The sequence below is a fragment of the Hylobates moloch genome, unplaced genomic scaffold (assembly GCF_009828535.3).
Source record: "Hylobates moloch isolate HMO894 unplaced genomic scaffold, HMol_V3 SCAFFOLD_4, whole genome shotgun sequence".
NCBI classification, from domain to species: domain Eukaryota; kingdom Metazoa; phylum Chordata; class Mammalia; order Primates; family Hylobatidae; genus Hylobates; species Hylobates moloch.
The window spans coordinates 171376347-171404136 of record NW_026652279.1 but is presented as its reverse complement, the minus strand read 5'-3'; the positions used below and the strand labels follow the sequence as shown (position 1 = coordinate 171404136).

Sequence of the window (27790 nt, the reverse complement as noted above, 5' to 3'; positions counted from 1 at the left end):
TGAACCCTGAGTTCATGGGTTGTGTTATCCTGGGCAAGTTGATTTGCCATCTCTGGGGAAAATCTCTTTATGAAATGGGGTATATCGTACCTACTTCACAGAGTAGTGGGAGGCAGGAAAAGCACCCGGGACAGCACTTTGCAGAGGCTGGACCACAGGAGGAAGATGACCATCTTCTTCCACCTCCAGCCAGCTTCGCTTTAAAGCACATTGCCTTGGGGCCAGGCAGGGAGGCGCATGCCTGTAATCCTAGCACTTTGGGAGGGGATCACTTGAGGCCAGGAGTTCAAGACCAGCCTGGCCAGCATGATGAAACCCCGTCTTTGTTAAAAAAATACAAAAAAATTTAGCCGGGTGTGGTGGTGCACACCTCTCCCAGCTACTCGGGAGGCTGAGGCAAGAGAATTGCTTGAACCCAGGAGGTGGAGGCTGCAGTGAGCCGAGATCCTGCCATTGCACTCCAGCCTCCAGCCTGGGCAACAGAGCCAGACTCTGTCCCAAAAAAAAAAAAAAAAAAAAAAAAAGGCACATTGCCTTTGTGACATTTCATTTTTCATCTCCCCTGGTTTTGGCAGCATTGTGAGAAGTGCCTGACAGGGAGGTGTAGGAGCAGGAAAGGTGCTTCTTTTCTGGGGAGGGTGTACGTGTGCCACACGCGCCACTGCACAGCTGCACACACACGTGCATCAACGTCGGAGTTGTAGCCGCCCCGCACAGCTGGGCACAGGCCGTGCAGGAGATGTGCCACCCATGAGTCACTCTCCCTCGGACACCGTTCAGCCTTGAGGACCTCGCTGGGTGCTGGGGACAGCAGTTCATCCTTAGAGAGGAAGGCTGAGGACTCCGAATGGACTCATGGGTATTTGTTTTACACTTTGGGTTGTTATGCAATACCATCTCACTTTCTTGTTTAGATGGCTTCATCTTGGGTCTTAGGGAGCTCTTTCAGTTGGCTCCCATGTCCCTTCCACATGTCTCCATTTGGGGTTTTATTTGAGCACTTCTTTACTTTCTGGCACTACAAGGTGTTCCAGTCTCATGGTCTATATTTCCTGCCCCCGTCTCGGAATCAGCCATCTCCCTGAGGAGCCTCGGGTCCTTTTATTGGAGAACAGTGTAGGACCCCAGATCTGGGGCCAGCTCACCGCTCCTGCAGGGCTGCTTCTCTCAGGCCCTCAGCTGACAGAGCAAAGAAATACATGTGTGTGTACTAACCCCTATGTATACACATACCTACAGATATTTCTTTATGTGACTGTAGGTGTCTATAATAGGTTAAATCTGAGTTCCTACTGATATCTCTGAGTCTAACCATTGTGTCGTTTCCCCACTTCGCTGTAAATTCTCCTCCAACAATGAGAAACATGGCTCCCACCATCGACCATCCGCTTAATGGCTCATTTTTTTTTTTTTGAGACAGAGTCTCGCTGTGTTGTGGGATTACAGGCGTGAGCCACCGCGCCCAACCAATGGTTCAGTTTTAGCATGAATATAGTGTCAGCACTGTTCACTGGTACTCCTGCAAGAAACAACTTTATCCACTAGAGTACAATGCTGTGTGCAGTTCTCTTTGCCTTCGTTCTTACAGACGCCATTCATTTCCAAATTACTTGTATTATTAATAGCACCTTTCCCCTACTGGCTTCAATGAGCTCCTGAAACTTCTGTGGTTTTTTCTTTTTAAATAAGTGGATGGCCCTTTTCCAGGAAGGCAGCCTCAAGGAAAAGCCACCTCCAGGTGTAACCAGAAGCACTGAGTATTTCTCAGGGGGAAGGACAGCCTTACATTCTATTGTCTAAACTGAACTTATGCTGTATGAATACAAACAGCTCATAGATGTTTGTAGCACGGTGCCTTCCTGAGTCTGCAGAGTGAGGCTCTTGCTGCACCACATATGGGAGGTGAGGATGCTGTTCCCTCATTGCCTTCAAGACATCTGCTTGGGTTTGGTCTGTCACTTTAAGATCAGCTCAGTGTTACCCTTCCCTTCCACGTCTAGCATGTCATGGAATTTACTTTCCAAATCATTCTACTCCCTTCCCTGCACTGTGCATTTTAAATCATAGTGCTCAACCTCAACCCATTTACAACTCCCAAGTTGCGGCGATTCTCTACCTCCTTCCTCTTAGGTCCTGGACACGTATGAGTGCTTACATGCCTGCAGCTTTAGGCACATTCACGTGTAGTGACTGATTTCGTTCTCCTGATGTCACTCTGATGCACAGGTACTTTGATTCATTTTACTGGAGGCCCAGCCCACTGAAGAAGCCCATCCAGGCCATCCTTGCCAACTTGCTCTTCTTGGGTGGTTTAAAGGCCGATGTGCTCTCCAGGGCTTGTGAGTCTTCCTGGGTGCCCCTACCCAGTCAGGACGGCTGCAGACGCATCTTCATGTACATTCCAGCAGCGTCTCTGCCAGGGGTGCTGAAAGTCACTGTCCGAAGCAGCTGGGAGGTGGAAGTGATTCTGACTTTGGGGCACCCACACCCTCTGGAAAATGCGACACATCATTAGTGGGTGGTTCAAGCACACTCAGCTCTCAGGCGGCAGTTATTCCTGGCACCAAGAAACTAGCCTGGAAAAAATCTGTCTTTTGCAACATGCAGGATCCATGAAGGACAGAGCTCTGATTTTCAAGGTGCAGGATGTCCAGTGGTTCGATTCCAGATGAGGCATCTCCACTCACTATACTTCAGCGGGATCATGGGCTCCTTGGCACAGATGTCAGGGTTATGAATTGTGATTGGTTTATATTTTATGATCCACATTTTGGAAACCAATTATGTGTTGAGGATCTTTGTCTTCTCATTTATTTTAGGTCTAGGGTGAAACATTTCTCTTATGTTTAACACTGGACACTGACGCTGAAGTGTGATCCACACACAAGGTATCAAGCCTACCCCGAGTCGAGCAGGGGTCTTCAGGACCACAGCACACTTTGCGGTTGCCTCCTTGGCAGTGGGGGTGGAGTCTGGAATGAATTGCTGCTTCCCAGCTTCTAGAGTTGCTGTGGTTGCAAGCTCTGCTCTCCTGATCCCCGTCTCACATGCTCTGGGCCCACCGTTTCGCTACAGCTATTGCTGTGGTGACCGGCCATGTGCAGGTGTGGCCTGCACTGGTTCTCTACCACCTCCACCTGGTTCTCTACCACTTCCACCTGGTTCTCTACCACTTCCACCTGGTTCTCTACCACTTCCACCTGGTTCTCTACCACTTCCACCTGGCATCTGGCAGGAGCCCCCCTCAGCCATGCTGGTGTGTGGTGCACCTGGGAGTGTGGGGGAATCAACACTGTCAGGCAACCCCTGACCAGTCGAGACCGCAGCTCACGGAGAACACTTCCCTTTCCAGCCACGGCTGGACCATCTGAGGATCCTTCCTTGGTGGATCCCCAGGAGGATCAAGCCTAAACCGCCCGCAGTGGTAACCCCTGTAGTCCCATGTCCTTAAGTTGGCTTTTCTTCTTCCTGGTTTCACCCCCTCCAGGTCCCACTCAGGCTTCCTGATATCGCCTTCCCACATAGCCCTGCTGTGTAGCGGTCCTGGCCTCAGCCAGCTTCTGGAGGAACACGAGCCAGGGCAGCTGCTTATCTATTTCAAATAACATTATAAGGTAGGACACTTATTTCATAATGTGAACATTTTCCTTAGGAAAACTTCAATTTGAGATTGCATTTCAGAGGGTCAAAATAAACTCTGTGAGTTGAATCTCGGAGATTATTTCTTTGAAATCCTGAGCTTTGACTTGGGAAGTTACGTGGGATCTTTTTTTTTTTTTTTTGTGGACATGGGTCTCACTGTATTGTCCAGGCTGGTCTCAAACTCCTAGGCTCAAGTGATCCTCCCACCTCAGCCTCCCGAAGTGCTAGGATTACAGATGTGAGACACTGCACCCAGCCTATGTTGGAACAAATTGAATGACTTTGGAAATCCATTTGTGAAGTGCCCTTTCTCCAAATGCCCACCAGTGCTGGTTGGGGTGTTTTCTTTTCTTTTCTTTTTTTTTTTTTTTTTAAAGATGGAGTTTCACTTTTGTTGCCCAGGCTGGAGTGCAGTGGCGTGATCTCAGCTCACTGCAACCTCTGCCTCCTGGGTTCAAGTGATTCTCCCGCCTCAGCCTCCCGAGTAGCTGCGATTACAGGTGCCGGCAAATTTTTATATTTTTAGTAGAGACAGGGTTTCACCATGTTGGCCAGGCTGGTCTCGAACTCCTGACCTCAGGTGATCCACCTGCCTCGGCCTCCCAAAGTGTTGGGATTACAGGTGTGAGCCAGCACGCATGGCCTGGTTGGGATGTTTTCTGTAAGCATCAGTGAGTTATAAACATACACACATTCCCTGAGAAATGGCTGCAATACCACGAATGGGTCCAACTCTACTGAGATGGATAAAAACAGCAGCATGGGCGGACGCAGTGCCTTGCATTCATCTGCGCAAACGTTTTGCCCTGTGGACGCGAGATTAAGGCAGTCAACAACTTGGGGTTTAAAAATATTCAGAACCAAGTTTTATTTTGTAGTCGTTACACAGGAGGGGGTAGTCAGAGGAGCACAGCTCACCCCCAGCAGTGGAGGGGTTAAATCTCAGGGACAACGTGGGGCAGTGGGGACAGCACCTCCGACCCTACGGGGTGTACCTTCAAGTAGCGGGGCTGACAATGATGCCCAGAAAGGTCTCCACTTCTGCCTGAGTTTTGCCAAATCCAGCGGTCTATAGGGAGTGGCAAAAGAATGGCCGACCGCGGTGTCATTATCAGTGTTTTTTAAAATAAAGAGCACGGTTTTGCCTTTAAGATAATTCACATCAACGGTATTTGGGAGAACGTAGAGCTGGCATAACATTGGCATAGAAAGCAGGGCCAGGCCCACCCACAGGGCCCTCATGTGGGGACGGGAGCCTGAGCCCCGGAGCCCCTCGAGCCTCTGGCCGTGGCTGGCTGCCTGTGTGCTGTTGTCTCGTCTATCCCACCCCGAGAAGTGAGGTGAACAATGTGAGTTGTTTGTGGCGTTTGAAAGTGCAGTGGTTACATGGGTGTGTGCGAAGTGGTTAGCTGTGCCTCCAGGCGGTACATCTAGCAGGGGTGAGGGGGGCCAGGGCTGCTCCTGGCCTTCTATGGGCAGGGCTTGCCCTGCAGGGGTCCCGAGTACTTGCACCCGCTCGATGACAGTGGCTGGCAGCTCTAAGTGCTGCTGCTGGATGCAAATTCCTTTGGTAGACTTTTTTTTTTTTTTAGAAAAAAATAAAACCAATTTTTGGGTTGGCACCTGAGGTAATAAGTTAAGAATAAGCACCAAAATGGCCCTTCCTGGCACGTGCCGGCTCACAGGTTCTTCATGCACACCTGGCAGCGGCTGATGTGGGTGCGGATCAGGCCGGCCTTGAGCGTGTCGGCGGAGGGCGAGCCCTGGAAGCTCTGCTCGGGAATGGTGGTCAGCCAGAAGCTGTACTTGTTGGCGTAGTAGTGGCAGGTGCCGCGGCCTCCATTGCACTCGATGAATGGTGTGGCGCGGAAGTCCTCTAGACAGCTGCCTGGTGACACCAGTGACTGGCCACCGCCTTCGTCTCCCGCCGCCGTGTGCTGCACAGAGATGGGGGCAGGACAGGTTAGGAATCACAGGCTGCAGGTGGCACGGGGTCAGGGCATAGCCCTCTTCTGTGTGTTTGTTTTTACTGAACAGCAAACCGTGACCATTCGTCTGTGTCAATACGGACATGAGGCATCCTCGCAAATGCACCTTCAGCAAGAGGGGGCTGGTGAAATACACCTGGGCCCCCTGCAGGAGGCAGCCCCAGGCACCAGGGTGTGCTGCAGAGGCAGGTGTGTGGACACTAATTCACAGCCAGGCTGGCCGTTCAGTAAGAACTAGAGCAGTGACAGCAGATATGAGCGGTAGATATAATTGACTACATTTCAGTAACAAAACAGAACAAAACAAAACATCTACCTAATCATCCATTCAAAGAAAAATACCTGGCAGAAGAGACAACACAATGTTTACTCTTTTTAAAAGAAAAAAATAAAATTAAGATGTAGGCTAGCGTCTGAGGCTAGTAAGTTAAAAATAATTACCCAACCAGGCCTCCCAGCCCCTTCTCTGAAAATGCTGATGATCAGGGGGGAAAGATGAGTGGTTGTAGTTATTTTTTTTTAAATCTGTACTTGCTGATTTTTCACAATAAATATGTATTACTTGTGTAATTAAATTTTTTTCAGAGGTTGTTAAATAGTTGATTCTGAGGCTGGCTGGAAGATGGCTGAGGTCTTCAAGGGAGCCTTATTTTTTTTTTTTTTCCAGTTTAAAGTTCTACTTTCTGTTGCATCAACATGTTTAGCCTTTGTGGAAGTGCATGGCAGGCCTCCTGGATCCCAGAGTTGGTGTAGAAGGGCCATTTGGCTTGGCCGAGCAGGCTTTGAGTGGTAAGTGGGCTTCGGAATCTGTTTACTTAGAATAGAAATATCTCTGTTCAGTTCGCAGGGAAAAAAGGGGCTGTACTATGATATATTTGGGCAGGGGCCCCAGTTTAAGCTTTCCTTTAAATACAAAAAAACCCAAAAAACCTTTAAAAAGTGTTCTGCTCACATAAGGCAGAAGCCTGTCCAGCTCTGAGCTGCCTGCTCTTGTCTGCTAATAAGCAGGTAATAAGAAGTGGAGACGTCCTCCAGGGCACCCCCGGCTTCACTTTAGTCTGAAGGAGCTGAGGCCGTGCTAGGAGCTGCCCAAAGGAGACACCTGGGACTCCCAGGATGAGGTCAGAAGGAAGCGCAATGTGAGAAGTCTTAGAGGCTGGCACCAGCCAGGTAAGAGCTGAGTTTGCTGCACGCACACACGTGCATACACGCACACATGCACACATATGGTGTACACTCATGCACACACACAAATGCACGCATGTACACACACACAGTGCATGCTTGTGTACACACCCCTGTGCACACACGTGCCTAAGTGCACAAAGTCCAGGCACATGCACCCTTTCCAATGTGCTCCTCTCAGTGGACAAGCCTCTGGCTTTGGTACTCAAAGCAGCTCATATATCTTAAGAGAACTGCCTGGACGAGAGGCTGGCCTGGAGAAGGGGCTGTGAGGGCTCCAGATTGTAGCCAGAATTGAAAAAAGAGGAACTAAAATAACGGCTGGCTAGATATTTGTAGCCTCCGCCAGAGCAGCTTTGAGAGAGGCCACCGAGGGAGGGGAGGAAAATGACCTTTGCTGCTGTAGTCAGCATCCAGGGCCCACATGGCGCTCGCTTGTAGGGAATGCAGAAAATGCATCCTCTGGGGCCACCCATCCTCATGGACAAAAGAAGGGTGAGCCAGGCGCTAGCCTCAGCACTGCTCTCGCCTTCTGCGTACCCACTGGGGACGATGGGGCAGTCGCTCTCAGCCGAGCTGTCCTCTCCAAAGTCAGCTCTCATTATGCTTAGATGCCAGCAGCCCTAGTGGTACCACAGGCTTGTCACCACACAGAAGGGTTCAAAGAGTATTTAAAATGCAGACGAGGCATACAGCTGTCTTGGTTTAGGTCCTGCCTCCTAGACGGCAGTCAGGGCACATCTGGAGGGGGCACGTCTCCAGTACACAGATGTGTCTGCTCACTTATCCACTGTCAGGGCCAATGGGGACTTTCTGTTGTTCTCAGAAGTCAAGGTACTTCTGGCCCATCTGTCCTGACCCAGGAGCGTCTCAACCCATGACTTTTGGGGATGTCAAGTTCCAGGCTTGCTGGGGCTGTCAGCCATTTATTTAAGCAGAGAGTTATGTATGCAGAGGATATCTGCTTATCTCGTGACAGTAATTTGAAACCTGATTGCTAATGGAACAGGGGATGCCTGACCTTTCTGGATACTGTGTAATCATGCCCTTCACAAGGGAGAGGCTCATTTATTTTGAATTTAACAACGGGAGTTAAAAAAATAGGAGCAACCAAAGCTTACTTCCTCCATGACACAGGGGCACCCTGAAGGTCACTGTGAAACAAAAGAAGGTTGCTCCAAAGTCACCTTCCATGATAAGCTTCTGGAAAGGTAGATATTGTGTCTGTCCCTGCCCAGGATTTATTATCCTGTTGTTCCAATTTATCATAGCAACAATACCTATTAACATGCCAATACTTGTTTGTCTTTTCCTTCCTTTCCTAGAATCTGGATTTTTTTTCCTGTTGTTTTGAAACATTAGCAATCATTATGTAATTTATATTTTATGTTGTGTGTATATGTATATAATTTATGAAATATTTAACATGCTGGGCATCTGATCCATATAGCTGGAGTTATGACAGTTATAATGCATATAAATAAACTCGGTGGAAGACCCACTGTCCTCAGCGACACTTTCTTTTCTCCCCACAATAGTATACAGATGGTCCCTGATTCACCATGGTTAGACTTAGGATTTTTGAGTTTTCGATGGTGCAAAAGCAGTATGTATTCAATTCACTGTTTGATTTCTGGTGGGGCTACATCCAGATAAACCCATCATAAATTGAAAACGCATTTTCAACTTACGATATCTCCATCTTACAATGAATTTGTCGGGATGGGACCCTATTCCAAGCTGAGGAGCCTCTGCTTTAAGAGGCAATATTCCAAGAGACACTGTCGCGCTGTGGTCTCTCCCCTGGAGGTTAAGCTAAACCTAATCTGGCCAAAGCTGAGGGTTCTCTATTTCATACCCAAAGGCGATCCAGAAGGGTGGGCGGTGCCTTCCCAGGTCCTAGTTGTGCACCTTCTCCTGGCTTGCAGAGTATCCACAGGCTCTCTATTTTATACCCAAAGGTATTCCAGAATTTTCCTCACGAATATATATCCATTTTAAGCCAGACTGTTAATAGGTATTTCTTCAGGGTATTCTAGGTTCCAGATAGATTCTAAATAAGATCAGGATTCTAGAGAAAAGTCTGCCATATATTTAGACTTCTGGTAAACCCAAAGCAGCTGCATCTTTGGTGTTGGTGTTATACCTGGTAAGAGGGATAACAGGCAAGTTCGTCCTGGTTACACTCCTTACAGAGGCCTGCTGGCAAATTAATGGGCCCTTTCTGGGTGGGGGAAGCCCTGTGCCCAGCATGTGGCTCAGTTAGCAAAGTGTAAGCTGTATTCCAGCTCTCACTCGCTTCCTGGGCCAAGTACCCTTGTGCAGTGCACACCCTGAACTGCCCTGTCTGATTATTCTTACAAAGGCAGCTGTTCTTGCTGTGTCCCCAGCAGGGTGTGGCTGGGGAGGGGAACTGGGCAAATACCACATACCATGAGGAAGGAATATCCGATCCACAAACTCCGCCACCCAGCTGGGCAGTGTGGGATGGAGACATCCTGACTGTGGACCGCAATGGCGACGGCTGGGGCCTCACACACAGAGCAGCGGCTGATGTAGGGCTTGATCTCGTCTTCGGCCACAGGCATCATGGGCAGCGGGGCAGTGGTAGAGAGCCAGTAGGACTTGTCGTTCCGGCTGGCATAGTAGCAGACATCACCAGGGTTGCAGTACAGGAAGGGCATGGTGCTGAACCGTGCCAGGCAGGAGCCCGCCAGCCCTGTGGAAGGGGGAGTCGTGAGATCACAGTGCAGTGTGGCTAGAAGACGCACCTGCCAGCCCCAGCCAGGCCCAGGAGGCTCCGTGTCACGGACTTGCCCCAGGGCACCTGGTGGAGTTCAGCCACCTACTGGAGGGCCAGGCTAAGGCTTCCCAATTTCTTTCTTTTTCTCTTTTTGATCAAACAGACTACACTGGCATTTCGGAACAGCTCTGTTCTTCTACGAGTTCTCAGACATACTGGGCCAAGTTGGATCATCAGGGAGTGGTGTCTTCATGGAATAGCATTTTGGGTGAGCCTTACCTTAGTGGGGTCTTAACAGCACTGGCCCCAAGAAAACTCTGATGGCCTTCAAGGGGTCGCTCTTTGACCCCAAGGAGCCACCCCAGAAGGAGCCCTGGCCCCTCTCCCTTCCATGTAGCCTTATTGCTTCTGGAGAGTAAGATAGCCTTTATCTCCTGGCCACAATGAATGCTGCAGCTAAGCAGGTTTCCCTCTTCACATGGATGCTGAAAAGCTCAGACCCAGAAGCGCAGCCACCTTTAGCAAACATGCCCAGTGCTAGGCTTGCCTCCTTGGCCCTGTTCCTAGATCTATTTTAGGCCCTTATCCTTGGTAGCCTTTGCCCCACTGTTCTTTAGAAACTCATTGTGGAGGTGGGGCGCACGGGCAGGAAATGTGCAGGCACCACGAGCCAGCTCCATGCTTCCTGGGGGCAGAACGCCTGGTGTAACCTGCACCGAGGAGGCAGAACACAGCCAGTGTCCCAGAGACCCTTCCCGTCACCCCCTCAAAGAGGACCTCAGACTAAGCTACCTCCACTTGTAATTTGTGTGTGTTGCATTTTCTGTATTCGAAGTCACGTTAACGCCTTTTAAAGGCTTCCTTAAATAAGAGCATGCACACGTGTCCATGGGTCCATTTTCCTGGGGGGCCTGTATGGGAGAGTCTTATATGAACCCTAGCCCCTCATGGCCCCTGCCTGACTCCAAGTCTACAGAACTTGGGTCAAAAAGCAAGAAGGAAGTGAAGTAATTGGTGGTCTCCACGGGAGAGGGGTCAGGGGTCAGATGGGTCACATGGGAGCCTGTGGAAGTCGATACCAGGTTAAAAGGCAGGTCCCTGTGTAAGGTCCTGAGGTTTAAGGGCTTTCTAAAGCTTCTGCTTCAAAGGCCGTTTTAATCTTTCTGCACTCGAGGAATGTAGGTCGACCCTTCCGTCAGGGGAACTTATCAGCCGTGGAGGGTTTGGGAGTCTTGCGGCGGCCCTTTGATCTTGGCCACTTCCAGGCCAGCCCTGAGCAGGCCACGGGGGCCAGGCGGGAGGGACCTACCCAGGTCCTGGTTGTGCGCCTTCTCCTGGCCCTCGAAGTACAGCAGGCTGTATCCACTCCAGAGCTTGTTCATGCCCACCGGGCACATGGGCTCCTGGTCCGTCTGGCTGTGCTTCACCAGGAGGTAGCCGATGCTGACGCTGCGGCCTGGCATACCCGGCAGGCCTGGGCTCCCTGGACGGCCTGGTGCACCTGCAGCCCGAGAAAGAGAGAGCAGCCCCCTTGACAGCTGCCCCACAGAAACCTCAGGACCCAGGAGCGCAGGGCAGTTTCCAGGTGCGCCTAGAACCATTGCTCTCCTTCCCCAGATCTTGGGGCTCAGTCTGTTGAGATCAGGAGACTCTTGGAAGGATTTGATCTATACTTTGTGCTCAGTAGCATGAAATGATGGCAGTGAGGGCACTGGGCACAGAAGAGGGGCCCTTTCCATAAAAGACTCAGTCAGCCATAGGTAGGCGTGTGCCCCTGAGGGTGTGCCCAACGTGCCTGGCGTTGGAAGTGTCTGGAGGAGTATTGCAGGCCAGCACCCCCACCCCCAACAGCGGCCTCCCTCTGCTGGACACTTCCAGGAGACGTGGCTCATCGCAGGCCACGCTGACTGCGCACTTGACCACATCCTGGGTTAGAATGTTCTTTCTGCGTGCAGCTGAGGTCCGCCTCTTGTAACTCCTACCCGAGCAGCACACTGGGGTGGCTCATCTGCCTCCAGCACAGCAGCTCTGTGAATATTTCTCAGCTATCCCTGGTGAACCTTTCTCCCATTGTCCCCTCCCCTTCCAAGGGACACCCATGGTCATGGCCCTTTTTCCCAGGACACTTCCCCTCCGTCATCCCTAGCTTGTCTCCTACCCTGGGCGGGCTCCCATTTGCCGGCATTTGTTTTCAGGTGCACCCCACACTACCCATAATTTGCTGGCCACGGATCTGTCCCCAGGGGCAGGGGATTGCTATTTCCTTTGACTTGGACACCAATAATACTACCCATGTTTAATTTTTTTTTTTTTTTTTTTTGAGATGGAGTCTTGCTCTGTCACCAGGCTGGAATGCAGTGGCGCGATCTCGGCTCACTGCAAGCTCCATCTCCTGGGTTCATGCTATTCTCCTGCCTCAGCCTCCCGAATAGCTGGGACTACAGGCGCCCGCCACCACGCCCAGCTAATTTTTTGTATTTTTAGTAGAGACAGGGTTTCACCGTGTTAGCCAGGATGGTCTCGATCTCCTGACCTAGTGATCCACCCGCCTCGGCCTCCCAAAGTGCTGGGATTACAGGCGTGAGCCACCGCGCTCGGCCCCTATGTTTAATTTTAATTTTAAATTAAAACTAGGGTTTGAGCCCAGACCATTGGCTCAAACTGAGCTTAGGTTAAGACAAATTTTGAGTTTTTTTTGTTTTTTTTCATGAATAGCTGTTATTCCTGGCCTATTTCATTCTGCATATGTGCAAATAATTTAAAAAAATAAGTAAGACGACCAGGCACGGTGACTTACACCTCTAATCCCAGCACTTTGGGGGGCCAAGGCGGGTGGATCACTCGAGGTCAGGAGTTCGAGACCAGCCTGGCCAACATGGTGAAACCCCATCTCTACTACAAATACAAAAAAGTTAGCCAGGTATGGTGGCACATGCCTGTAGTCCCAACTACTTGGGAGGCTAAGACAGGAGAATCACTTGAACCCGGGAGGCAGAAGCTGCAGTGTGCTGAGATCACGCCACTGCACTCCAGCCTGGGTGAGACAGAGCGAGACTGTCTAAAAATAAAAATAAAAAAAAAGACAGGGCTTTGCAACGTGGCTCTTGTACATTTTAATGGTTTCTTTTGGCTCCTTGTCTAATCCTGACCCTTGAAGTCTACTGATCCCTGCCGCCCGCTCCACAGCACTGCAGGTGTCCCAGGAAAAGGAGGGAGGCTGTCCCGGGACTCAGTGCCAGGTGTTCTGCCGGGCACAGGAGTGTAGCGGCATGCCCAGATTAGGAGCAGGAGGGTGGGGCAGCGCCTCATTTCTGGCTTTTCTGGGCTCTCATGTGTCCCTTTCCTGCAGACCACAGTCTGTGAGTCAGACCCAGAGCACTCGGACCTGGGAAGGTCCTTCCCCACTGTCACTCACCTTCTTGGCCGATCGGCCCCTGGTGGCCTATGGGTCCTTCATCTCCCCGGAACCCGGGAACAGCAGACACACCACCTCTTCCTTGGGGCCCAGCTTTCCCTGGAGCCCCACGGAAACCTGCAAGCCACCAAAGAAGCGTTATGGCTGGAAACTGTGACCATGCCTGGCACGGCCGGCGATCCGCAAAGAGAACACAAGAGGACGCAATGCCAGCAGGCCCCGGCCTTGCCCGGGCAGCCCCGAGGGGCTCCAGGCCCCAGCTCAGTACTCTACCTGGTTCTCCGGGGGGGCCCTGGGGCCCCATCTCCCCCGGTGCCCCAGGGGGGCCTCGCCTCCCCTGGGGACCCACTGTCCCTGGTTGGACGGCAATCTTCTGGGGGATTCCTGCAATCCCGGGAGCTCCCACAGTCCCGGGGGCACCTGGAAGGGAAACAGAGAGGCCCCAGTAAACACACAAGGTCATTCCACTCTCTTGCTCTGAGTGCTACTGCGTTTCTCACCCGGGGAGGCTTGGAGCTTCCCGGACAATTGTGCTTTCTAGAGATGAGCCAGACACTCATGGGCCTGAGCCGCGACTCAGCACCTGCCATTTGAAATTAAGCTTTCCATTCCTCCCTGCTCTTTACAACATGTGACCCATGCCAGAGAGGATCCCGGCCGTTTGACCTCCAGGATGTCCCCAAGCCTGGAGAGGCTGGGCTGAGCCACTAGCTCTGCAGGTGCCAGACGGTCACTTACCAGGGAATCCTGGGTCTCCCTTGGGTCCCTTGGGGCCTCTGTCGCCCACTGCCCCGGTGGGTCCAGTGTTCCCCATGAAGCCTTGTTCGCCCCTGGGCCCTGCAACACAAACGAGATGTTAGGGACACGAAAGTCTGTGGGGAGGGGCTCCTCTCACTGTGGCCGGGGCTGCTGGCCCATGGCCATGGGCACTGTTACCTTTTTCTCCCGGGAGACCGAACACACCAGGCCTGCCCTGGGGCCCGGAGTCCCCGGCCCATCCTTTGGTCCCTGGGGTTCCTGGAGCTCCTGGGTTCCCTGTGTCACCTTTGCTTCCAGGAAGAGCAGCAGACCCCGGTGGCCCTGGTGGGCCCCGATAACCTGTTGGCATTAGGGACAAGAAAGGAGGGTTTAAACAGGACCCCAAGATCCCTGGGGGCAGTCAGGTGCACAGTCACCCATTCAGGCGACAGTCTCTGGCAAGTTTGTGGCATGGAATGACTTTGTCTTTGTTTTTAAAAAATTGTCATAAAATACGTATAACATTAAAGTTACCATTTTAATCATTTTTAGGTGCACTGCTCAGCGGCATTAAATATATTCACCTTCACCGCCGACTATCTCCAGAACTTTCTCATCCTAAACTGAAATCTGTTCCTGTTATACACTCACTCCCCACGTCCCTCTCCCCCCAATAGCAACAGCCATTGTACTTTCTGTTTCTATGAATTTGATGACTTCAGGGGCCTCATATGTGGAATCACAGAATCCGACCTTTTGTGACTGGCTTCTTTCACTCGGCAGAATGCCCTCAAGGGTCATCTAGGTGGTAGCAGGTGATAAGAGTTCCTTCTTTTTAAGACCGAATAAAGGCTGGGCAAGGTGTCACCTGTCATCTCAGCACTTCGGGAGGCCAAGGTGGGAGGATCGCTTGAGGTCAAGAGTTTGAGATCAGCCTTGCCAACACAGTGAAACCCTGTCTCTACTAAAAATACAAAAATCAGCTGGGCGTGGTGGTGGACACCTGTAATCCCAGCTACTCGGGAGGCTGAGGCACGAGAATTCCTTGAACCCAGGAGGCAGAGATTGCAGCGAGCTGAGATTGTGCCACTGCACTCCAGCCTGGGCGACAGAGAAACACTATCTCAAAAAACAAAAAAACAAGAAAATAGCCAAACAAAAAAGACAGACTCCTCTTGCACTGGGTGTATACCGACTGCATTTTCCTTCTTAATTCCTGTCGATGGACACTTGGGTTGCTTTCAGCACTTGGTGCTTGTGAATAGTGCTGCTGTGAACCTTGACGCACAAATACTTGCTTGACAGGTGACTTCATCTTTACGCCATCTCTTTCCAATATTCAGCTCGTTTGTGATTAGGAAGTGCAAATTAAATTTAATATTTGTCTAAACACAATACAGTGAGGAAGAAGAAAGCTGTTCATATTGCACATTTCTGAGTCCCCTGCAGTTTGAATATCTGCTATTACAGCAAGTAAATGACATGGCCTGTGTCTCAGCTTCCCAGGGACCAGGTCGTGCAGGTGATGGAAATGACACAGGAGGAGCCATCATGGCCCCTGCCTCTTTGACCGGAGTCTGGGCACAGTGTGGAAATGAACGTCTGTTCTCCCCTAGGTTAAGTGGGCCATTGCCAGCTCCTGCCCATAGAGATGTGGAAGCACAGATGTGTGAGTCCCGCTTACCTTTCAGGCCAAATATCCCTGGCGCCCCTTTGTCCCCAGGTGCCCCAGAGATGTTGGAAGGGGGCGTGATGCCAGGGAACCCCTGAAGTCCTGGACTCCCAGGTGGGCCTCGTTCCCCTTAGGATGAAAACAGAAGAAATTATTTTCAGCATTAGCACCCAAGTTTTCAAATCTACTGACACCATCACCTGTGGTGGACCAGAGCCCAGTGAGAGAGACAGTGATGGGAGGTGGCCTCAGACCAAGGAACATCTCATGGTGGGGCTGGGGAGGCTCTCAGGGTGGGGGTGGGGAGGCAGCAGGGGCTGTGTGAGCCCCTCCCCCACCCCAGCCTTTCTCCTGTGAGGAGCCCGCCACTGGGCTCCTGTCTGCTGTGTTCCACTTCCCCAAGGCATTGCCTGATCATGCTTAGATGGAGCCTCAGCCCCAGGCATGGCACAGCTGCTCAGATTCTGATCCTGATATGTGTGGACAGTGGTCAGCACAGGTGATGGACAGAAGGTTGAAAAATTGCAAATGAGGCTTGCAATTGACATCAGTATTGTCAACCCTCCCTGCGGCTGTCCTCCAGTGCCTCGGATCCCAGCTTGGATAGTTAGTCCTCATTATTCACAGATTCTGTGCTTCCCAATTTGTCTACTCACTAAAACTCACCTGGAATCCCCCCCAAATCAACACTGGCATTCACGGATATACACAGAGGCAAAATGAGTCCCAGCTGAGGTCCAGCAAGGTGACGCTCCTGCCTTCTTGCTGCAACTCATACTGTACACACGTGTGCTTGTCTTGGTCTCTGTAGTGCCCTGTTTTCCATATTTTTGTGCTTTAGGCTGGTGATTTTGCTGTTTCAAATGCCCCCCCCGCCATGCATTGTGTTGAAGTGCAGACTAGTGTTGGTAAGTGCAAGAAGGCTGTGAAGTCCCTTATGGAGAAACACATACGTAAGAGAAGCTGCATTCAGGCACGGGTGAGAGTGCATGTTGAGTGTTCATGAATCAGCAATCCACACTAAACAAGGTGCCGTTACACAGAAAACCAGCTTATATATTGATCATTGACAAACATCTTGTGAGCAGAGGCTTGCAGGAACTTAGCCTTGTATTTCCCATAGGAGCAATGGTTCAGTATTCACTAAGTCAGTGTTCTTGGTGACTTCAGAACATAACTACTGTGAATAATGAGAACCAACAGCTTTTGGGTCAAAGGCTGGAGCTCTTTGGCACTAGTAGGAGAGTAAGAGGGAAATGGCCACATAAGGAAATCTGTGGAAATTCCACTCCTCCCTGTGCTGTCAGCCAACAAAACACTAATGGAGCTTTATGTGCTGTAGGGCAGTGGTGGGTAGAAATCAGTGTGCACTTGAGTCTGGGCGGATTAAGTCTACTTTCTCTCCTAACCACCTTCAGCCTTTTGTTTTTCCTGGGGCTGGGAACCAAGATTAGTATTAGAACCCTGCAAAATGTCAGAATGTCCGAGTGGGCGAGGAGGGCATCGTTTCTGCTCTGCAGGAAATAGTGAGCTGGGTGAACAGTGCAAATCTATAAAAATGAGAAAAGGTAGCAACAGTGGTTTTCTGTCTCCCCCTGGCTTTACGATAATGGACACACATCAGCAGCAGGAAGAGGGGTTTCCCTTTGGAAGATCCTGGTATCCATTATCCATCCCAGGGGAAAGGATTGCATTCATGTGTGCTTCCAAGTAGGACAAAACAAACAGCAGGAGAAATATTTAGAGGTGAGGCTTGTCTCACACATCACAGACAACACCCAAGTGGGTTCATTAGCCCTGAGGGCATGAGTGAGCCACCATCTGTAGTTTGATATAAAATGACACCAACTGAACTGCTTCTAGCTATTGTCACAAAGTACCCGAAACAGATGGTGAGTGTCAGTAAATAATGGCAGACTCCTGAGTTAGATGATCCAGTGCAATCCGCAGACTGGCAGATTCCCACGAAAACATAATTAACTTAACTGCAGTGATGAGGACTCTGTTAATGAGAACATTTAGCAAACATGAGTCAGTTTGCTGGAATCTAGATGGAAACCGCTACGATTTCTCAGTAGCCCCCATATATCGTCCTAGGTACTGACATAAAAAAGTCTCACTAACAGGGGTTCCATGAAGGGCCACGTTGCATGACTCAAGGCCAAATCAGGAACTGATGCTTGAATGTCAACTGCAGAAATAGGTGAGGTTGCAAATTCTAGCGTCAGTGAGCTGTGATACGGTCTGGCTGTGTCCCCACCCAAATCTCATCTTGACTTGTAGTTCCCATAATCCCCACATGTCCTAGGAGGGACCTGGTGGGAAGTAATTGAATCATGGGGGTGGCTATCCTCATGCTGTTCTCGTGATAGTTCCCACAAGAGCTGATAGTTTTATAAGGGGCTTCCCCCCACCCTTTACTTGGCACTTCTCTCTCCTGCCGCCAGTGAAGAAGGATGTGTTTGCTTCCCCCTCCACCATGATCGTAAGTTTCCTGAGGCCTTCCCAGCCATGCAGAGCTGAGCCAATTAAGCCTCTTTCCTTTATAAATTACCCAGTCTCTGGTATTTCTTCATAGCAGCATGAGAACGAACTAATACAAATGAGATGCAACTCATGCAAAGGAAGATGACAGATTCAAATTATTCCCATATTTTCAGAGAAGAGTGTGTGTCCTGAATGACATTATGATCAGTGTGTGAACGTCATCATGGAAAGTTGTCTTTCCCTCATCACCAGCCAGAGGCAGTGGCCTCATATGCCAAGGCCCACAGGCGCTGGACAGTGTCTGCTCTGGCCTCCAGGACCTGCTCTGAAGTCATCAGCTTATGGGCCCACTGCGATGTTCATGCAGGTCAAGGGTGGGGGCATGGCTTGCAAAAGTCAGCATGCCGCACGGTGGCTTGGAAGCCAGGGACACTGTCCAGGTCCCTGGGATGGAATGCAGGGAGCACCACAGGAGGTCACGAAGAGTTTTGATAAATGGGTCCCACACAGATCAAATGTGTAATAAGGCCATCAATGTTACCTTAGGGGTGTTCTGAGCTACACATAACTCTCCACTGATGTCAGAAAATTATCCTACAATTTCACAATATTCTTCTCCAGCAAGTATTTGTTGAGCATTCACTCACGGACAAGCATTTTGCTGAGGTATTAAGTGGAAAATAAATGTGATAAATCTCTGGCCTTGGGGATGGAAATCTTAATCTTTTTTGTGGTCAAGTACAGGGCCTGAACATCATGCTGCGTGAATGAAACGTTAAAAACGCATGGTCATACAAAATGCTAGCAGCTGTGTTCTGTGACCCCCCTTCTATGGGCCACTGTGTGCACCCTGTCGAAATCCCATCTCAGTTTCCTCCGCCCCTCCCTGTGCTGGATCTGCTCTCCACATCTCCTGGCCAAGTCTTCCCCATTGCTGCATTCCCAGATGCCTTTCAGGTGACAGACTGGTAAACTGATCATCAGGACACTCTGAAAACAATGCTATGTTTTGAGGCCTTTGAAGATAGCAAAAATTTATTGCTGGCCTCCTGTGTGCAAGAGCTTTACCTGTAGTATCTCATTGTATCCTCCCAATACTCACAAGTGCATTTTTATTTTCATTTTACAGACAAAGCCAGAGACATTCAATATCACGGCCAAGGTCAAATGGTGAAAATATGTTGCATGTGAGATGGAGAACAAGAACCCAACAGGTGTCTGATTTAAAGGTCATGGGCATGGGCAACTCTACTGCTGGGGTCCTTGGAGACTTATGCTGGTGGACTGACCCTAGATCCTCACCCCTGACTGAGGCTGTGCTGGTGGACTGACCTAGATCCTCAGTCCTGAGTGGAGGTTGTGCTGGTGGATTGACCTAAATCCTCAGTCCTGAGTGGAGGTTGTGCTAGTGGACTGACCCTAGACCCTTAATCCTGGCTGAAGCTGTGCTGGTATACTGACCTAGATCCTCACTCCTGAGTGAGGCTGTGCTGGTGGATTGACCTAGATCCTCGCCCAAGTGAGGTTGTGCTGGTGGAGTCACCTTAGATCCTCACTCTTGGGTGGGGCTTCTGCTGGTGTGCTGACCCTAGATCCTCATCCCTGGCTGAGGTTATGCTGGTGGACTGTCCTAGATCCTTACCCCTGACTGAGGCTGTGCTGGTAGACTGACCTTAGATTCTCACTCCTGAGTGGAGCTCGTGCTGGTGCGCTGACCCTAGATCCTCACCCCTGACTGAGGCTGTGCTGGTGGACTGACCTGGCTGAGGCTGTGCTGGTGGACTGACCCTAGATCCTCATCCCTGGCTGAGGCTGTGCTGGTGGACTGACCCTAGATCCTCATCCCTAGCTGAGGCTGTGCTGGTGGACTGACCCTAGATCCTCATCCTTGACTGAGGCTGTGCTGGTGGACTGACCCTACATCCTCACCCTGACTAGGGCTCTGGCAGCACCATGCAGCCTCCCAGGATAGTCTGGCTCCTGTTGGCAGAGCCCCTCCTCTTTCTCCTATCTTCAAATCAGTGCTGTGGAGCTCTGAGGCTAGGGGATTCTGGAGTTTCCAGCTGCTGGTGAGGGGAGAGGGCAGGCAGCAGATCCAGGAGAGTCAGATGTGATCTGCAAGCCTTGAGACATCCTTGCACCCCAGCAAAAGCCAGGGTTGCTGGCCTCCTTGGTCCTGACTTCCTCTCCTGTGGGTGTCTGGTTCTAGCTTCATGGGGAATGGGCACTAGAAAAACTCAGGCCTTTGTGCATGGAAGCCAGAGTTTCTGTTGCCAGCATGGAGCCCAGGGTGCCCAGGCTGTCCGTCCAGGTGTGCTGCCCAGCTCCCACACCTGAGCCAGGAGATGCGCCAGTCAGGCTGGTGAGGTGGGTGGGGTGGGGGAGGGGCCCATGGATCTCAGAGCAGACTCTGGGGCTGTGGGCTCATGCACAACGAGACCGCAACACCCTCAGCAGACTGGCTCCCAGGAAGGTCCTGGTTTCTGTTTTTATCTAGGAATGTTTCTCACTGCCATTTAGATTTGAGCCCACCTTGGCTGGTGAGCAGGGAGGCTATGGGGTGGGAAGATAGGTTTCTGGGTATTTCCTACCCAAATATGGGTCAGTGTGGCTCTGCTAGGAGGTTTAATGCACTTATTTATTCGCACATTCACTACCCAGAATGCTCGTTATGGCAAGGCCTGTGCCAGTGTCCCGGGTGCAAAGAGGATCTGATGGGGTCTCTAGGCCAGGGAGCTTATCGGTTACTCCTCGGGATGGGTGGTCAGTGCCTCACTAACACCGATGGGATGAAATAAATTGCCTAACAAACTAAGACTAGCTGAGAGGTTCTGCAACAGGTAGTCCTCCCCAGAAAAACCAGCTCTTTCCTGCACTTCTGCACAGCCTCTCCCACCCCATAGACACTCCATGGCCCCACCTCTGGGTGGGTTCTGGTTACTGGGATGGCAATGTTGGCTTTGGAATGTGTGGCCTCACCTGGAGCTCCTTGGTCTCCTTTCTGTCCTGGGACTCCCACAGGGCCTGGAAGGGTGTTGGCCTCTCCTGGGTCACCTCTTTCCCCAGGAGGGCCTGGGAAGCCTGGGTCTCCGTGGATGTCAGAACCTGTGGAAGAGTTATAATAGCAGCTGATGTACAGTTCACTTTCCTAAGTGAAAGAACAGCTCAGGGTGCCTCAAAAGCAGAGAAACAGAGGCAGCCATGGTGGTTTCAGCTTGCATTATACAATCTATGGCCTCCAGGTCACAGGAGCTGAGATTTGGAAGGGCTCTTACAGAGATCACAGTGGACGCCCTTGGTTCTATGGATATGAAGATCGAGGCCCATCAGAGGGTCCAAATTCACAGAAACAGTGGGTCAAGGAGCTGGGACCCCTCCCGGGCCTCTAGGCTCCTGGGGGCTGCTCTTCAGGCTATGCTTAATTAGGTTTTCAAAGTAAACACTATCTAAAGTCTTCCCTGTTCTCCTATCAGGTGCTCATTGCCATCGTGGCAGGAAACAGCAAGACAACTTGACGAGGATCTCCCGCCACTTGCCCACTGGAACTGGAGTGTTAATGACACAGGAGTGCATGAATTTACATGTAATATACACACATACAAATTCACCTGTAGACAGCAATATTTGGTTATAGGAAATGTCTATAAACAGCACATTCTAAAAGCAGCTTTAGGATTATGGGTGCTTTTTTTCCTCTTAAATGTGTTAATTTTTTAAATGTGTTTAAATGTGTTAATTTTTTTTCTCCACTGAACATAAATAATTTGTATAAATTGAAAAGAAAACAAGGTAATCTTTTGAAAAAAAAAGACATAATAATAAAATGATTCCCCACTTAGTGCCTGATGTCCTTCAAATGTTATTTTATTAGTCCTATAATAGATTTCAAAATTAAATGAAAAGACAAGGACATTAAGATTTAGGATGAAAATAGCTGAATTTAAAATAAGTTTCAAGAAGCTGCCAAGTCTTCCTGCACTATGCTATCTCAGCTTCTTGGGGAGGACAGGGTTAAAGGGAGGCCTTCTGTGGGAAAGCCTGATGATCCTTTTGAGGAATAAATCAACATCCAGTTGCTGTTATTATATCCTGGAAGGGCTCAGGATGGAAACCTTATTCTGCCATTGGCTTTTGGAAATAATGAGGCTTTATATCCCCTTCAGGGAAAAAATGTGCTACAATAGTTTATAAAATAAGCCAGAAAATGCTACGAAAGGTGTCAGTTTCTTTTTCCTGCAGAATAAGAAGCCCTTGGTTCGCCATTGCTATGGACTGATTGTGTCATTCTCCCCAACTCCAAAGTTCATAAGTGGAAGCCCTAACTCCGGTGTGATGGCATTTGGAGGGGGGGCCTTTGGGAGGTAATTAGGGTTAGGCCAGGTCATGAGGGCGGGGCCCCAAGATGGGGTTACTGCCCTTATAAGAAGTGACAGGGAAGAGCAGGTGCTCTCCCTCGTGAGGACACAGCGAGCAGCCAGGACGCGGCCCTCCTGGAACCCGACCACACTGGCATGCTGATCCCAGCCTCCAGCCTCCAGAACTGGGAGGAAACCCATTTCGGTTGTTTTTGGCTCCCAGCCTGTGGGTGCCCACAGACTCAGTGCTATCACTGTCTCCAGCGTCAGAACTGCCCAGGGGCAGGTGGAGAGCGCTGGCTTCCTCATGCCAACGAAATGAAAGATCACAGACAGGCAATGGGCAGAGTGAATACTCCGGACACCTGAGGGGCGCAGGTGCATCCCACTCTCCCCACAGTGCTGCTGAAGAAGCAAGGACTCTATTTCTCTCTCCGTCTAAAAGCCTGAGGAGTCCATTCAACACAGCAACTGGCTTGAGAAACTGATTCTTAGGGAGCACATCTTAGCAGCGTACAGGACCACAGGGCCCGGACCCGCCCCTCAGGGCCGATCACATAGCACTTCAGGAAGCCCGCCCTGCTCTCTGAGACCCTCCCTTCCCTGAAGTCTGGAGGGCAGACTCAGCACAGCGTCCCCACCCTCGACACCTCTGTGTGGGACTCGGGGCTGGGACGGCAGAGAGTACCTGGGGATCCTGGAAAGCCTTTGGTGCCTGGCAAGCCGTGTAAGCCGCGGATCCCACGGAGTCCTGGAAAACCTGTGAGGGTGTCACTCATCGTTATTTCATGTGTAGGATGGCGCAAGGGGTTCTGGGTGGGAGAAACCCTCAAGATAACTCAGATGTGTTTTGTTGGCTCTGAAACTGTGACCTGATACTGTCATCCATCCAATCCTACTAAAGCCCCACAATTAGGAAGCAGCTAAGCCACACGCTCAACTTACACAACATGTAAACTAACCACTCTTATGTTACCTAGGAAAACCATTGAACTGGAACACTGTCTTCATGGAATCTTTTTAACAGACTCACTAGGCCAGAAGGGGCCTGGGGAGTGACATGTCCTATGCCTCTTCTTGACGCCTGGCTACTGCTGTATGTTTGGTTTGTAAAAGCTGCTTGGAACAAATAGCCTGGTGTCATTTCCATTCCCTCTGGATTTCTGAGGGTAAATATTTCTAAAGCAGGACACAGCAAACAGGTGGCAACTCCTTCTGTGACGTGGGCAGTGAGCATGGCAGGGTGGCCCGTCTCGGGGCTGTAAGGGGGCCCCAGGGGTGGCCCGTGCAGCACAGTGGGACACTGAGGCTGCTCCTGCACCCTGATCTTGCTGTGTGTCCCTGTGTGGCGATGACAAGTGGACCCTGAAGCCTTTCCGGGAGGCTTTCATTCATCCTTTTGGGAGGTGAAGCCCTGGGCAGGTTTGTGCATCTGCCTTGATTCCCAGTCGCCTGGGGCACCAGTATACCCTGTGCTGCTATGTTGGTGCAGACCACTATAAGCCACAGCAAACCTGCCTTTGCTCTCGTATGGGCCTTAGAAGTCGCCCTGAGAGAGGCTGGCCTGCTCAGCGGTGCCTCCTGCACAGCCCACGACCCTGGGTCTGGGTGACCGCGTGTTCCACGTGGCCTTACCTGGTAAGCCCGGAGCTCCCGGCCAGCCATCGTCTCCTTTGCCACCAGGCAGTCCAATCCGCCCCGGCTCTCCCTGTGACCCTGGAGGCCCAGTCAGCCCTGGAAAGCCTGGGGGTGAACACAGCGTTAAGTCTGAGCACACAGGACACCTAGGGCGCTGCCTGGTGAGGTCCTGGCAGGAGGGGCAGCAGCTCTGGGAGGGGCTGAGGGCCGGAAGGGCTGCAGTGCCAGTTGGAGTTGAGATGAGAACTGTCCCTCAAGCTGGGGATGCAGGTGGTCTTAGACCCCACACACAAATTCAATCGGATTTGCTCAGCCTTGCCAGAGAGAAAATAGCGTGTAGTTTTAATTCTTGCCCTATTATCCAAATAGACGTCTGGAGAGGACCCTGAGGCAGTGCCTGGAGAGAGGAGTCTCTTGGCGTTACCCAGTGCTGAGTAAACACAGCCAAAAGCAGCAGCAACAGTGCGGGAAGCCAGCCCACTGTCCGCTCTCCTTCTCTAACCTAGGATGTTCATAGGGGTTTCTGCATATTCAACGCAAGCAAAGGGATCCCTTATAAACTGTCGGCTTCTATACGAGAGACAGAGGCTCGGCCGAAGAGGCACTTCTCGTTCATCCCCATGCTTCTCCCCAATTCTCAGGTCTCCCCCCAGCCCAGATGGTTGTTTCTCTCCATGCCATCAGCCCTGAGGAAGGCTCCTAAGCGGGCAGCAGGCACGAGTGACCTTCCAGGGGTGGGTGTGATTGGAGGAAATTGACAATGTTGGCTGCCTTTGTTTTGGGGTCTCCGGAGGGCCTGCCTGAGGAAGGCTGTGTGGCTGCGGGAGATTTTACCTGTTTGTCCTTTAAGTCCAGGAGGGCCTTGGACTCCAGTCACGCCTGTTATCCCAGGGAAGCCGATGTCACCTTCTGTTCCCTTCTCTCCAAAGAATCCCTTCAGACCTGCAACCACAGACATGCTGCTTGGAACAAACAGACACTGCGCCCCTGTGGGTTCCCGGGAACCCCGGCTCTAGGATGTGCAGAACCACACTGCTGCTCCTCCAGGAATGGACAGAGGCATCTAACCGTGCTCCTTCCCTAGCTGATTTTTAACCTAGTTCCTCCCTCTGAGCCTGCACTAGCCAGCTTTCAAGGCAGCACCTATGCACCCCTCACTGTCTCAGGGAAAACAGGACACTCCCAGGGATGATGGGTACAGCTGGCCCCACCCTTCCATTGTGGGACCACAGCTCTGAGATACCGTCTCCTGGTGATGGATGCAGGGGAGGCTCCACTCCAAAGCCTTTCTGGGCCCAGAGTTTAATAAAAACCAAAATGTTCAAAGGTAACAGCAAAAATAATTCTTGGGCAGGGGTAGCATCTCTTCCCTGACACATTTTCAGTTGAACAAGTGAAGGCATCATTAGAGACGCGTGGTAATGATGGTCCACGTTTCTGTCTTTATAAACCAAATGGCCAGTGTGATGGCCTAGGGTGGGAGACACAGCCAGCCAAGCGCCGGATGGCTCAGCAGTACAGAGCTCCCTGTCACTCAGGAGGAAGCCACGGGGAGCCCAGGTCACAGATAACAAAGGAGCCTGGGAAGGCTGGTAAACAGGGGCGCTTACTTCTCAGCAGCGGTTCTCTCATCCTGTGCTCAACTGAACACGTCTTTCCATTCCAGAGCGATTTCTAGACAAAGTACTGGCCCAGCAGTCTCCCCACTGGCCAACCCTGGACAGACTCCTTCCCTCCCACCAGGGACAGCCCTGCAAGCCTCTGGGGCCCCAGCAACTTGAGCAGTGTGGGGTCCCCCCAAAAGAAAATCCCCAGAAAGAAGAAAACTGTCACAGGCCCCTTGAGACATCACTGCAGGCAGGAATTTAGGAGTGGAACCTCAGTGATATGCAGAAGGGAAGGGAGGCACGGTGCCGCCTCAGGCCCCCCCAGCTCGCTCGGGCTGGTCAGCTGCCTCCATATCTCTCTCAAGCGACGGCCTGACTCCCACTCCCCCTTTCCTGGACCCTTCACTGTTTCTGAGAAGCTTGGGTCAGCGACCACCTGCTGCACGCCCTCAGGTGTTCCGGGAGCCAGGGTGCTAGCTGGCTTTTCACCAGTTACACTTCATGGACTGCAGTGATTCTCATCCACCGAGGGTCCATTCTGGCTTTTTTCAGTATCAAAGAGAGAGACAGAGAGAAAGACTTCCTGACTTTGCCTTCAGATTTAACTTAATTAAAAATGATGGTCTTTCTTGCGCATTGGACTTGAAGACCTCATTCACTATCAAGTGCTCCGTGGTTGTTACCGAATTTGATCTGTTTGGCAAGTCGGGCTCCTAGACAAAGGCTCAGGGCTATTGTTGACGATGAAGACATGGAAAATAACTTGCGTACCTGGTATTCCAGTGGTGCCCCGCTCCCCCTTCAGGCCTGGTCTTCCTGGTAAATTTATAGTGTCCCCGATGTCACCTGTTACATGCAAAAAAGATGGCTAAGAACAGGACTTTCCACTGGGAGGCTGTGAGTTTTGCAACTTCTATTTTGTTACATTCCTAACAAGAATAATTTGCTTTAAAATACCTAACAGCACTTGCAGGTCTGATATTGGCTCACATGCTCAGAGAGCTCTGAATTGTGGACTCCCTGTTTTCACTGGATGGGCAACACTCACCGAAATCACCAGTCGGGCCGATCTCGCCATACAGGCCTGCTCTCCCTGGGGCACCTTTCTCACCCTAAAGACAGACATGAACCATCTTAGAAGGCTGTTGGTGAAGTCAGTTGTAACTCTGAAGTTAGCTCACTTATTTAACTATCCAGTATGCTAACGACAACACTCCAGGTTTGTGATCTTTTCACTTTGTGGAAAACTCGACTTTTTCAGTGTGTATCATAGGCGGTTTGCTTAGCTGTTCTTTTTGTTCATTTATTTATGTTTTTCTTTGAGACAGGATCTCGCTCTGTCACCCAGGCTGGAGTGCAGAGGCCCAGTCACAGCTCAATGCCGCCTTGACTTCCTGGGCTCAAGCCATTCTTCCGTCTCAGCCTCCTGTGCGGCTGGGATGACAGGTGTGAGCCACTAAGCCCGGCTGCTAACAGTTTTTAAATTTTTAGTAGAGATGGGATCTTGCTATGTTGCCCAGGCTGGTCTTGAACTCCTGGGTTCAATGATTCTCTCTCCTCTGCTTCCCAAAGTGCTGGGATTACAGGCGTGAGCCGCTGCGCCTGGCCCTGCTGTTCTTACGGAACTGTGAAGTGATACAATGAAACAAGCTTGGCAACTGCATCATAATTAAGAGCATCAGTGGCCCAGTCTCCATCACGACGGTGTGGTGATGTCAGCAGCCGCGGGGACTCTGACCACATCCTCGTTCCACTACGCTTTCCCGCGCGCACGTGGTGGACCCAATCTCAAGAGCGTATTCACGCCTCATGAAAACCCTGCCCGGCAGGCACCGTTACTTCTTGATGACAGGCAAAGGAACTGAAGCACAGAAAGGTTTTGCTTAAGGTCACTCAGTCAGCAAGTGGCAGAACTGAGATTTCAATTTGGGCAGCCAGATTGCAGAACTTGCTCTCTAGATTATAACACAGACATGGGGCTGTGCGCCTCCATCTGTGCACAGAGGGAGACTTCTCCAGAAAGACACAGGTGGCTGGTGAGGAGATTGGGAAGATGCCTGGGTTGCTCGGTGGCTTCCTGGAAGCCCTAGTTTTCCTTTCTAGAGTGGCTTCCTCCCCAGAGGGAGCATGAGAGTTCTGGTCTACCTGGGTGCCATTGGGACTTTAGTACTACAGCATCAATGCCCAAGCATGGCCTAACATGAGTCGCTGCGGTATTAATATAGCTAGACTGGGCGTGGTGGCTCAAGCCTAGAATCCCAGCACTTTGGGAGGCCGAGGCAGGTGGACTGCCTGAGGTCAGGAGTTCAAGACCAGCCTG

At 51.1% G+C, this 27790-nt stretch overlaps 2 protein-coding genes across 4 annotated transcripts in view; one reads left to right on the top strand and one right to left on the bottom strand.

The window, feature by feature from the left end:
* RAB20 (RAB20, member RAS oncogene family) overlaps positions 1-21699 on the top strand; it is a 119339-nt gene extending 97640 nt beyond the window's left edge. For both annotated transcript variants that reach the window (XR_009213327.1, XR_004247814.2), the window contains exons 5-11: positions 2131-2226; positions 2820-2888; positions 3488-3614; positions 6298-6419; positions 9722-9826; positions 19000-19084; positions 21344-21699. The gene's annotated coding sequence lies outside the window, so the exon portion shown is untranslated. The remainder of the gene's footprint in view (positions 1-2130; positions 2227-2819; positions 2889-3487; positions 3615-6297; positions 6420-9721; positions 9827-18999; positions 19085-21343) is intronic.
* COL4A2 (collagen type IV alpha 2 chain) overlaps positions 4486-27790 on the bottom strand; it is a 202438-nt gene continuing 179133 nt past the window's right edge. For both annotated transcript variants that reach the window (XM_032151312.2, XM_058438062.1), the window contains 14 exons: positions 26519-26582; positions 26242-26316; positions 24698-24805; positions 23861-23968; positions 22914-22985; positions 20850-20975; positions 15396-15512; positions 13910-14071; positions 13712-13810; positions 13247-13393; positions 12974-13090; positions 10868-11059; positions 9248-9534; positions 4486-5579 (listed from right to left, as the gene is read on the bottom strand). In XM_032151312.2, coding sequence (XP_032007203.1) covers positions 5322-5579; positions 9248-9534; positions 10868-11059; positions 12974-13090; positions 13247-13393; positions 13712-13810; positions 13910-14071; positions 15396-15512; positions 20850-20975; positions 22914-22985; positions 23861-23968; positions 24698-24805; positions 26242-26316; positions 26519-26582 — 1932 coding nt within the window. In that variant the 3' untranslated portion in view covers positions 4486-5321. The remainder of the gene's footprint in view (positions 5580-9247; positions 9535-10867; positions 11060-12973; positions 13091-13246; positions 13394-13711; positions 13811-13909; positions 14072-15395; positions 15513-20849; positions 20976-22913; positions 22986-23860; positions 23969-24697; positions 24806-26241; positions 26317-26518; positions 26583-27790) is intronic.